We start from the raw sequence: 12,315 nt of genomic DNA, 5'->3' as shown, positions 1-12,315 counted from the left end.
CCAAAATCCGGGACCGCGTTTAGGGCAGGAAGCCTGGCTCTGGACTATAGGCTGAGGGTTGGACGTTTATTCAAAACAGCCTATACAAGACATATCTAGAGCAGGGGCTGTGGGTCGGAGTGGACCCTTGCACCTGTCAGCAGCTCCACCTCCCAGACCCCCTTGGACTGCCCTTATAGCCCATAGAGTTTGCTTGGGCAGACAGCACAGGAAGCATCATATAGGTACAGGCTCAGTCACGGGGCATTAGATGAAGCTCTTCTACCTGGAATGATTGGAAGTTGGCACAGTGGGCTAGTCTGTCCCTTTCCCTATGGGAAGTTCTGCCTCCACTAAAGGCCACCTGGATGAAAGCAGGGTCAGGGTGAGGGACCCAGCACAGACCTGGGAAGTCGGGCCTGGGAAGGGAGGAGAGATTGGGAGGGGTCTGATTAGGATAGAAACTGATGATCTTGGTTCACTCCCCAGATGAGTGCAAGGTGACTGCAGCGAACTTGGAGCCTCCCAGAAGAGGACAGTGCTCCCACCAAGGGGATGCTCTTAGCATAGGACCAAAGAGCCCAAGCAACTCCACAGAAGGGAAGGTCTGCTCAGGTCTGGGGAGCAGAGAGTGAAGGAAAGTATCCCTGGGCCCCAGGGCCCAGTCTCAGAGCAAGGAGCTGGGGATCTGACCAACCCTGGTCCTAACTTGTGAGTGTGTTAAGTAGGTAGTGAGCCTCCACTTGTGTGGGAGGTCACAGCCTGGGGAATTTCCACTTTTTGGCTGGGATGGGGCTGTGGAAAAAGCTGGAGAAGGGTTAGGGCCAGCTGCCAGCAAGTTTCGTTGAGTGCTCTGGGCCCCTCAGGGCTCTCACAGCAGACCTTTCCTGCAGGGCAAGTGCCCCCTAGGCTGGAGTTCTGACCTAGGGGGAAAAGGTGGAACTGAGCTTGGCTAATCCCACACCCACTAGCATGCACTAGGGCCCCTGAACCAACCATGTGGGGAGGGGCTGGGCCCACAGGGTCCAGAATGGAAGGTGGGGGACGCTGGATGTGGGGTGGGGTGAGACTGGAGGCACAGCCCCCAGGGTCCATGGTGTTCCAAAGTCCCCTGAGTTACGTGTTCAGCTGATGTAGACGCGGTGGAAGTCATGGGCACCAAAGGCGGCGTTGCACTTGGGGCACTTCCTCTGGCGGGCCTCATAGCGGCCCCGAACACACTCGAAGCAGAAAACGTGGAAGCACTTGGTAAGGACTGCATCTTTCTTGCGGGTGTTACAGCAGGGGCAGGTCAACCGCGCCTGGGCCAGGCAAAGGCGTCAACTCAGGAACAGTCCTGACAGTGCCCAGATCCCAAGCTGACAGCAAGAGATGGTTCATACTCAGACCACCCCACAGCAGGCTGCACCAAACTCTCACGATAGCCCTGGGAGGTAGGGATAAGCACTTTCCACATGAGGAAACAGGCCGGGGAGCCCAGCCTGATACTATCTAGTTACTATCAAAACTAGATAGGAACAGTCTAGACTCTAACTTGGGTGGTGATGCCCAGTGGTCACAAGTCCCTGCTAAAGGTCAATGACCCACAGGCTCCAGCCTGAGCTCCTCTGCCCTGGGGCTTCATCCCTTGCCCCACTAGCCTTCTTTGGCAAAACCCCAATCCTGGCTTAAGCTGACTGTTTACCTTCTACTTGCTAAGTCACAGCTGGGCATGGCAGTGCCACTAGAAATCTGCTGCTCTCAACCCTCAACTGGGCCCATCCCTGGTGCTCCCCTGAGATCCTGCTGTGGGCCACTTGATTCATTTCTCTCTATGGAGGTTTTATAAATCTCTCTTACCTTGAAATTTCCCACCTGCCGAAAGGTCTCACCTCCTACTCCAGATAGGAAATTCCCTCCACACAGCATTCCCAATAATCTTTCTCTATCCTGCCTGAAATCCCAGCCCAGTGCACCACCTCAGCCACTCCACACAAGTATCACCTCTTCTCTAGCTCTCAGAATCCTACTCACCAGAATTTGACAGGCTCCAGTCTGTAACTTCTCCCAAAGTCCTTCCCTTCTCCCCTTTCAGCTGTCTCCACCCCTACAAGGCCAAACTGCTCCAAAAGGTTGTCTTTTTACTGACTCACCCTCAGTCTTTTCCACTCCCGGTGAGTCTAGGTGATCTGACCTTCACCTCTACCCAATAACCATTTCCACCAAGACTGTCAAACGCAAAAGGTATCTTTCATCACTTGCTTCATGTGCCTTCTTGGTGCTCTGACTCACTCACCCCTGCCTGCTTGAAACTTCTCCAGTCATCTCACTCTACGAGGCTCTCCTTCCTTCTTTTTTAAAAAATTATTTATTTGTTTAGCTGTGCTGGGTCTTAGTTGTGGCATGTGGGATCTAGTTCCCTGACCAGGGATTGAACCAGGACCCCGAAATTGGGAGTGTGGAGTCCTAGCCACTGGACTACCAGAGAAATCCCTCCTCTGTCCATTATTTAAGCTTTGAGGTTGCTCAGGGAAAATGACCCGTTTCGTCTCAGGCCACAGGCCCTCCCTGAGTGACCAGTTCCACGTGGCTTCTGCCTTCACCTCTGCTGACAATCCCCCAAAGCCTCTGTCTTCCACACCAGCCCTTCTGCTTTGTCCTCCCAGACAGCCTCCCAAGAAGTCCCACAAGTAAGTACCTCATCCTCAATATCCTTGAGATGTCACTCTCCAGTCTAAAACCCTTGGATGTCTCCACAATGACTACTGAATAAACCAAGAATCTCAACCTGGCTCACTAACCTTCAGGATGTGACACTGCCCAACACCCCCTCCCCACCCCCCAGGCTTGTGACTTATTAAAAGCCCAGGTTCTGTCCTTTTAACTACCACTGTCCAGCTGTGCTTCCAGCATGCCTCTCTCAACTAGGGGCCTCCACCTCTGCCTCTCCCTTCGCTGGACCCTTTCATCTCCATTCCTCATGGCCAACGCTGAATCCCTCTGCAGTTCTCCTCTGGAGGCTATTCCTTCAGGAAGTCGGCTGACCGTGCCCCCCTCCCCACCACGCCCAGAGCTATTAAGGGCCTCCCCTGACTGCCCCCAACCCCTCTGGCCTTTGCCATCACACTGCTCATCACTCAGAGGAAAAGAATTACTTGGCTGCCTCCTCCACCAGACTGTCAGTTTCAAGAGACCCAAGGCCAGGTATAGGTCCCAGTCCTCCCACACTCAGCACTCTATCTGGCATGCAGTATATGTGCACCACACTTGAGAGCTCTCTTGATTCTCCACAATGGATTCTGCCCAGGTTTTGCTATCCTACCTTATTTCTGGGTTCCCTGGACTACCCCCTGGAGCTTCACCAACCCCCAGTCTGAGATTTCCCAGGTTCGTGGAGCACAACCTAGCTCGACAGCCCTACCTTGTATTCCTTGATCTCCTCCTGGAGGATTTCATCAGCATCTGCGTAAACTTCCACCTTCCTCTGCTTCTCCAGCTTGCGCCGAAGCCGGGAGATGTCCTCCTGAAGCAGGAGAAGGGGGCAGGCTGAGTGCAAGGGTCCTCAATCCAAACCTGCTGGCCCCGCCCCCGCCTCCACTCCCTGCCAACCACACACCTGAGCCCTCTTGAGGTTGAAGCTCTCCTTCTCCCGCGCAGCCCGGCTCTCAGCCAGGCAAGGCTGGATCTCTCGCAGCCGTGTCTGCACATGCTCAAGCTGCACCTTCAGGTCCTCGGCCAGCTGGGCTGCTTCCACGGCCTGAGGTGGGTGGAATGGTGAGGAGGGGCACAGCTGGCCCTTGGGGAGCCAAGCGTGTGGAGCCATGGCCCAAAGACGCTTATGTCAACTGTCCAGTGGTTCCTGCTCTTGGGATAAGTCCAATATCTTCACTGAAATTGATTCTGTCTCCTGACCCCACCAGCCTCACCTTGTCTTCCTCATTCCCAGCACTTCTGGCTCCTGACCTGCATAACCCTCTCTCCTGTCTCTGAGCCTCCACAGCGTACTCTGCTCCCCTCAACTCCCCCAACACAGAGACTTTCTCTCTGCGGCTCCCTGAAGCCTCAGCTCAAATGTCACCTCCTGAGAGAGGTTCTTCTGTTTTTCTTTCATACAGTTCTATTTCCTTCATAAGACATGCTGTGAGTTTCTGGGGGGCTACGTGGTTAGAATTCCGGGCCTTCACTGCCGTGGTCTAACAAGCCATGCAGTGCGGCCAAACAAAGAAAGACATGCTGTGATCTGAAACAGTGTTGCTTAATCTGTGTGATTATCGGCTTGCTCTCTGCCCCTCATAACTGGAAGCTCCCACTTCCAGCAGAGGTGATTTGTTCTTGTGATCTCCCCAGCACTCAGTGCAGTCCTGGTACCCAGCAAAAGCATGACTAACATTGCTTAAACGAATGAACCAAACAGAGAGAAGCCCAGAGGAGAAAAAAGATGAAAGTCAATGTTAAGCCTTTACCATGAACTGGAGGAGTGATGTCACTCCTGATTCTGTTCCCCTCAGAACAACAACTACCATGAGCTAGAGACATTTCTTAGGATTAATACAACTATGTAACAGAGACAGCTAGTGCAGTGCTCAGGACATGGGCTGTGGAGTCAAGGAGACCTGGGCCCAAATTCCACTTCCACTCTCTCTTGAACAAGTCAACTACCTCCCTAAACCTCAGCCTTCTCCCTTACAGAACAGGAGATAATGATGAAAACTGTTGTAGGATTACTTTAAGGCGAAACACGACCCAACAGGGCAAGTCCTCAGCACAGGGTCTGGCACACATTAAGTGTCTGAGACATGAACGGGGCTGCGTAGGGCAGCAGAGCCAGGCTCTGGCCCAGGTCATCTGCCTTACCTTCCTCTTGTTGAGCTCCAGGGCCTGGCTGCGCAGTGTCAGCTCCTTCTCCACACCCCCAAGGCTGCCCTGCAAAGCTCGCTCTTTTTCCTCCAGCTTCTGCACGGTCAGGAGCTGGGCATCCACCTAAGGACAGGAGTGGGGACTCAGTGCTGGGGAGCCCCTGCCTCTCCAGTCCCACCCTAACAAGCCTGGGGCAGCCCTACCTGGGACTTGAGGCCAAGAACCTGCTCGCCCAGCTCATCCTTCTCCTCCCGCAGCAGCTTATGAATCTGGTTGGCTTTGATCCGCTCTGACATCAGCTTGAAGTTGGCGTCATCCTTTTCTCGCAGCTGCTGGAGCAGCCGCCCATTTTGTTCCTGCATGTCCTCAAAGGCCTGGCCGGTCACATCCATCTCTGACAACAGGGCCTCCTCCTCCTGCAGCAAGTGGGCAGGGGCAAGACGGAACGTGGGAGACGGACAAGATCAACTGTGGGGAAACCGCAGGAAAACACGGCTGTACAAAGACCCACAGAGTGGACCCCGGCCATGTGCTAGACCAGGAGGTTTAAGGAATGCCAACATTCAAAGCTGGGGGTGGGGTGGGGGTCACACCTGCTTGGTGGCACCCAACTTGCGCTGCAGGTGTTCAATCTGCTCCTCCGCCTGACGGATGCGCCGCAGGGCATCCTCGTCCGCGATCTTCTTGCTTTCCCTCCGATCCCTCTCCTCCAGTTCCCGGATGCGGCCTCGGAGTTCATCGACCTATAACCACCAGGAGGGAGCTCTCTCATCACTGCTTCCTGCTGACCCAGGGCTCAACTCTGGTCACTGCCCCCCCCCCCCCGGGGGGCAGCCTTTCTGCACAGACCCTACCTGCCCTCACCTCAGCCTTGGCCTTGCGTTCCGCTGCCATGAGCTGCACCTTATCCCGCTGTTCCTTGGGTGCAGACTTATACATGTCCAAGAGCAATTTCATCTCCTTCTGGCTTTCCTGGGCCTTCCTGGGGAAGGCACAGGAGGAAGGCTGGGTGAGTAGGGCTGGAGGTCATTGGGCACGGGTGGGAGGGAGAAAAGAACAGGGCCTCACTTGAGCTCTACTCGGAGACCTTTGAGGAGTTCTGATTCCTTTCTCTTGACCTCTTCCACTTTGGCCTTCTCCCGATCAGCCCTTGAGAGAGCCGAGGCTACAGATGGGGGTCCCAGAACAGGCCCTTCTCGCTCCCGAAGCTCCCGCTTGGGTCTGGCCTCAAGTTCTCGGCCCCGGGAAGAGGGTCCCTGGGCCCCGGGGGTCAGGGCCTGGGTCTCTTCCTCGGAGGCCACCACGTCTTCCTTCTTCGCTGACGAGGTAGTAAGGGCAGCGCCAGGCATGGAAGCCATCTCCTTTCTGGTATCGGGGGCACCAACAGGGCCTGGCCCACCCTCTTCTTTCCCTGGGACTGGGGCACTGAGGCTGGAGTCCTCTGGGTGGCCCAGGCTGGGGATGGAGTGAGTAGAGCCACTGGCCTGGGCCCGGAGCTGCAAAGCAGAGAGAGAACAGGGCCGAGGTGAAACATGCTCACTGGGGCCTAGCCATGGGCTTCCCTGGGCAGCCCGCTCCTCACCTTGGCAATTTCGGCCTGCACTTCGCGCAGTTTCCGCTTGTATCGCTGGGCGTCCCCCTTTAGCTGGTGGTTGTGGTTCTGTAGGCTGCTGATAAGGTGGCGCATCTCGCGGTTGATGGGCCCTGCAGGAGTACAGGAAACCAAGGTCAGACTGGTCCCTGGGTTAGGGGCCCAACCCCTCAGTGAGGGGAGAGGCAGGGCCAGAGCTGTCACTCTCACTATGAAGGAGAGAACAACTGAAGCCTTATACAGAGGGAGTGAGCTCAGTAGATAACAGAAGAAAATTCACCCAAACATAATCTGATGCTGTATGTTATTTTTGCTAATGAAGATTTCAAAAATACTTCCAGATTTCCTTCAAAGGAACACATAACTGTAAATTCACAAGTTAGTCCACTTCCTTTAGCTTCTTAAACAAATGTCTTCTTAGTTTCATGTCCCTGGCATTTCTCCTAATACCTCCTTACCTTCCCTCCTTGCTTTACTTTTCTTGGTATACTTGTTACTACTACTACACACGTTCAATTTTCCCTTTGTCGTCTGTCCTCTCTCTCTGTAACACAGCTCCACAACAGCAGTGATTCTTTGTATTTTGTTCACTGGTATAATCCCAAAGCTTAGAACTGAGCCTGACTCAAAAGAGATGTTCAATAAACCTTTGTAAAATGAACTAGTGGAGAGGCACCCTAAAGGCCAGAGAATCATGGACGGGGCTGACAGCTCCTGTTCTGGCAGAGTTGGCACCATCAGCCACCTCAGGCGGCTGTAAGCCTCACTGCATCTTTAAGCCTTGTGGTGGGGTCCCCATTTTCCACAGGGAAATGAGGCTCTGTGAAAGGAAAGGATCTAACCTCTGGACAAGCATCTGGCCACACCAGGGCCCAGCAATCCCACAAAAGGCCCCACCTCAACCCTGTCCTCGCACATACCCGCCTGCTCATTGGCCGCCAGGTTCTGTTCAAACTCAATGCGCAGCATCTCGTACTCCTTGCGAACCTGGGCCAGCGTGTCCTCCAGCTGTATAACCTCGGTGCGTAGCTTCTTCTGCAGCCCCAGCTCATCACTCTGTGAGGTGAGGCATTAAGGACCCACACAAGCCCACCCTCAACCTCAGACCTCAGTGGCTTAGGAATTTATTCCCAAGGGATCTCTGGCAGGCACCCCGGACTCTGACACCCTTGACCCAGGAACAACCTGACCCAGAGGGCCTGACCCTTACCCCTGTTCCACCGGCATACCTCCATGTGCTCAATGTGCCTCAGGTGGGAATTCTTGGTGGCCAGCAGCAGCCCGCGGGCCTCGTCCAGCTGGGTCTTCACTTGCAGAGACTCATTGTAGAGCAGTGAGAACTGCGCCTGCAGCATCCGGTACTCCCCCGTCTCCCGGACCACCTCCTCGGGAAGGCTCCGCAATGCTACCTAGGGGCAGGATGTCTGAGCTCACTCAGCAAGAGGAAGGAGAGCTCAGTGCCCACCCTGCAGGCTAATGCCTTCCCAGCCCCAAACACAACTCACCTTGAGGCGCTCATTGGTCCGCACGGCCCCCTGAAGTTCGGCCTGCAGCTTCTCCAGCTCTGCCATGCGGCTATTGGCCAATTCCTGATTTTCCTCCAACTCCGCATTCAGCATTTCAAACTGTGGAGTGGGGAGGCCAGTGGGAGGCAGGGCCAGGGCATGAGGCATGCGTCCCTCACAGCCCCACCATATGCTCTGCCCAAGCTCCCCTATGTGGAGCAGCGATGGACTCTGAAGGCCCAGGGACAAACCAGACCCAGGCACTTTCCTAAATGTTCCTAGTCAAGTAGAAGAAAATGCAATACTGCACGGTCAGTGCTGGGAACCAAGGCTTGTACCTGACGGGGTCAAGGAAGCCTTCCTGGAAGACCTGAAGAGGAAGCTGAGGAAAGGAGGACAGGGAACAATGACTTTGCAGCACCAAAAAAAGAAAAAAAAAATGTGCAGTGACAAAGAAGTGAGAGAGCAAAAGCAGGACAGGGAATGGGACAGCGGCAGCAGGCCCCTTCTCAGCTACACAACGAGAATGCCAAATGCCTCCAACACAACCAACACCTCTTTCCTCAGTGGTACTTTTAATCCCTTGGACAGTAAGGAGATCTAGCCAGTCCATCCTAAAGGAAATCTGCTGAATATTCTTTGGAAGGACTGATGCTGAAGCTCCAATACTTTGGCCATCTGATGTGAAGAACTGACTCATTTGAAAAGACCCTGATGCTGGGAAAAATTGAAGCCGAGAGGAGAAGGGGACAACAGAGGATGAGATAGTTGGATGGCATCACACTCAACAGACATGAGTTTGAGTAAACTCTGGGGGTTACTGATGGACAGGGGGGCCTGGTGTGCTGCGGTCTATGGGGTTGCAAAGAGTTGGACACGACTGAGTGACTGGACTGAACTGACTGACGGACTTTTAATCAACTGATATAAGATTCACCTACTTCTTATTAACTCCCCCAACTAGAACTTAAGCTCCATGACAGGTTTCTGTTTTGTTCTCCAAAATAACTGCTTTCTACACAGTAGCTAACGTTCAGTATTCAGCAACTATTCACTGAATACAGATATTAAACAATAAAACAAAGAACACTGTGAGAGACAGGCAAAGACCTCCAAGACCACAGCTGATGTTTGTCCCTAATTCTAAGGGGGAAGTTCAAGGGTAGAGTAGAGAAGAAGTTGCGGGAGGGACCAGGAAGAATGCTGCTGCTCACCTTCTGCATGCTGAGTGTGATCTGGCCCCCCTGGAAGCCTGAAGAGCTCCCAGACACATAGTAGCCAGAGTTGAGCTGTGGAGAGAAGAGATGGACAGATGGGTGTCGAGAAGAGAAGTTAGGGCCCCATGTACTCTGTTCAGGCTCCATCTGACCCAGCCCCGAGCCTCACCTGCTCTAAGGCTTCTGCCAGATGCTTATTAAGTTTTTGCTCCCGCTTCCGCAACTTCTCAATGTCCCATTGCAGGTCCTCTACTGTCGTCTCCATCTCCAGCACTTTGGTCTCTGCAGATGTCACTTTATCCTGGAGCTCAGAGTACTGGGGACAATGAAGGGGACAGAGGCTTAGATGACAGACTTGGCTCCCCAAGATCCTTGGGTGTCCAACTAATCCAAACCCTGTCCTGGTTCCAATCCCACCCCCAAATCCCAACTCCCACCTCCAATGAGATGCGGTGGTGCTTCTCCTGTAGTTGGGTGGCCAAGTCCTGTAGCCGCCGATTCTCACGGCCCAGTTCCCGGGTGCGTGCCCGAGCCGCCTCACCAGGGGGCTCACTGTCCCCTGGGAAGGCAGGGCTCAGGTAAGAGCCAAGTCCAGGGCAGTGGGTCAAAGTACTAACTCATTCTGGACTCTGCTATGTGCCCAGTGTGATCCACCAGCTGTCTTGCCACTTTCTCATGACAAAGCCAGGAGTCTTTATCCCTACTGTACAAAGGAGGAGACCAGCTCAGAGAGGAGAGCCATCTGCCCAGAACGCCCGGGCAGGGCTGACAGAACTAAGGCTGGCCCTTGATGCTATGCCTTGGATGGATCAGTAACTGCCACTAAGATTTGTGAAAAGTGCTCCCAAGAGGTCTCCAGCCCCAAGGGAGGAGGACCCCTCCCCCAGTATCAACAACTCCTTCTACCCATCTCTCTAGACGTCAACTCCAGAAATCAAAGCCAGATCCCCCACTGACAGTTTAACCCTTCTCCTGAGAACGTGGCTGATTTATCCCTTGGGGAACTGTGGTTGCCTCTGGGCTAGGAGCACTGAGGAGGGGATACCATGAAGAGAGAAATGAAAGTTGGGGCACCTCGGGGGTGGGGGCATAAAGAACTAACCTCGGCTATATACTCGCTGACAGAGTTCTTCCACCCGGCGCTGCAGGCGGTCAGAGGCCTCCACAACACGGGACACAGCTGCCTTGGAGAACTCCATGCGGCCCTGCAGCTGCAGCTCCACCTCCTCACTACTGCTTGCACCAAGGGCCACCACAAAAGCCAAGGCTGGCTCACTGAGAGGGGGCCGCAGCTGCATTGGCAGGGGCTCTGGGAGGGACGGACAGATCCTCGTGAGGACAACAGCAACAGTCACCACTACTCTGTACCAAGTGCCAGACTGAGCCCTTCAGCACTCTATAGCTTACTAAATCAACACAACCAACATCTGAAGGACTGTGTTATCCTCATCTTAAAAGTGAAATAACAAAGGTTCAGGGAGGCAATGTCCCTAAGGCCAGAGAGCTACCAAATCACTTCCTCAGGGACGCCTTCTCTGCCTTCCCCGATCTAAACTAAAGTGCACACACACTAACTCCCTTTCAGGCCTCCCTGCCCCCCCGCAACGTCTTTCTTGTGGTTTTAATCACTTCCTTTCCTAATGGTTGGGGCAGTAAGTTATCTCTTTTTGGTTATTTGTTTTCTCCAAATCTACAACAATGCCAAGTACACAGTCAACATTTAATACTTTTTTGAACTACAGGTGTCAAGATGTGAATTGCACTCTTAACCATATCACTCAGATTTCAAAGCCTGTGTTCTTACCCACTGCCCTTTGTGGCCTAGAAAGGAAATCAATTGTGTGTGTTTGCAGGCGGGGAATTTGGCAGCCTAATAATATCAAAGTCCCCTCCTCTCCAGGATCTTTCCCATAACTTAATTAAGCTTCCCAGATCCTAGGGCTCTGGCCCTACCCCTCAGCTCCGAAGTCCCTGGCTCTGTGAGAGGGGTCTCATCACGTGTCGGCCCCTCCTGGGTTCCAGGTGCCTCTGTCCCTGAAGACAGCTCCCCCTGGCTCTCATGGTGTCGGAGAAGGGCTTCCACAGTTTCATCCAGCTGAAGGGAGAAAGCACCAAAAATGTTATGAATCCCTCAGGTGCTTCCCAGCTTGATACTCCTTTCCTAGTAGAGGGGTCTGAGGATTGGCAGCTGGATCAAGGCCAGGTCTTCGAAAGAAGAGCGACATCCACCTGGGCCCAGTAGCGATTGACAATGAGGAGGGTGGCATCATCTGTGGCCTGCCGCTTCTCCAGCTTCTCAATTCGTTCTCGGAGTTCGTCTTCACATGCCTGTCTCTGTTCCAGCCGCTCTGCAAGTTTCTTGTTCTTGAACTGCAGAACCTTGAGGTCCATCTCCTCCTACCAAGGAAATAAAGGGGCCAAGAAGAGGGTCAAGCAGGGCCCAAGAACCCAATCACAGAGAAAGACAAGAAAAGCAAATGCAACGGATGGAAGTGGGGAGCCTCCCCAAATGAACTGCCATTAGGATTTAACGAAGCTCAGACACCCACAGAGAAAGCGTCTCGGTTGTGAGGCGGATCATGTTCTGCTTCTGCCTCTTCCTACTGAAGTCTTTGACAAGCCACACGCCCTGTGGGAACCCGTTTTCCTATCTGTAAAGGGAAGGCTGACGTCGTGTCCTCGGTTTCCTTCAGCAGAGTGTTCTGTAAAGTGGATCTTGCTAAGCTTGGGGAATTGGGAGTTAAGTTCAGGACGATGTGGAGGAAAAACAGATGGGAGTTCTAGCAAGTTTTGAGGCAGGAACCCACGAACCGTGGAAGAGATGCCTCCCAGGCGAATGGGCTCTATGAGCGTGGTGGTGGTCTTCTCCTCGCGGCTCAACTTCTTCTCTGGGGGCCCCGAACCCCCATCCCCAGCGGCGCGTTTGTTGCCGGGCCCAGACATGGCCGCGGCAGCGAAGAGAGGAGCAGGGTCTCCCGAGGGACGTCAGGCAGGCGGAGGCTGCACTCCTATCACCTGCAGAAGACAGAGCGAAAAGATGTGGAGGCGGCCGGAGCTCCGCAATCACGCAACTCCCCCTCACCTACCAGAGGGTCCCTGCCCCGCTGGCCCTGGGCCCCTCACCGGCAGCAGGATCAGCCCAAGGGCGCCATCTTGGACTCCACCGGACGTCACTGGCCTCCCCAGC

At 54.0% G+C, this 12,315-nt stretch overlaps 1 protein-coding gene across 2 annotated transcripts; it reads right to left on the bottom strand.

Annotated features, from left to right (window-relative positions):
• Positions 1-605: 605 nt before the first annotated feature.
• On the bottom strand, positions 606-12,303 carry RNF40 (ring finger protein 40). Of its 2 annotated transcripts, none has more exon segments than NM_001206452.1 (20): positions 606-1,280; positions 3,380-3,481; positions 3,575-3,715; positions 4,813-4,938; positions 5,019-5,231; positions 5,409-5,558; positions 5,680-5,797; positions 5,884-6,311; positions 6,398-6,519; positions 7,327-7,462; positions 7,636-7,815; positions 7,912-8,031; positions 9,126-9,200; positions 9,298-9,444; positions 9,566-9,687; positions 10,231-10,437; positions 11,082-11,223; positions 11,358-11,525; positions 11,940-12,143; positions 12,252-12,293. In NM_001206452.1, coding segments are annotated over 19 exon segments (3,006 nt in total). In that variant the 5' UTR covers positions 12,072-12,143; positions 12,252-12,293; the 3' UTR covers positions 606-1,103.
• Between the last annotated feature and the right edge of the window lie 12 nt (positions 12,304-12,315).

This window comes from Bos taurus, chromosome 25, assembly GCF_002263795.3.
Source record: "Bos taurus isolate L1 Dominette 01449 registration number 42190680 breed Hereford chromosome 25, ARS-UCD2.0, whole genome shotgun sequence".
Taxonomy (NCBI): domain Eukaryota; kingdom Metazoa; phylum Chordata; class Mammalia; order Artiodactyla; family Bovidae; genus Bos; species Bos taurus.
Note: the sequence above shows the minus strand (reverse complement) of the source record. Positions and strands in the feature narration are given on the sequence as shown.

Coding starts and splice junctions, on each gene's coding strand:
- RNF40 (XM_015460380.3), bottom strand. CDS start 12,071: ATGTCTGGGCCCGGCAACAAACGCGCCGCTGGGGATGGGGGTTCGGGG. Junction 10,438..11,081: donor AGGGACTTCGGAGCTGAGGG/GTAGGGCCAGAG, acceptor CGTCCCTCCCAG/AGCCCCTGCCAATGCAGCTG. Junction 1,338..3,379: donor AGGAGATCAAGGAATACAAG/GTAGGGCTGTCG, acceptor TCTTGCTGTCAG/CTTGGGATCTGGGCACTGTC.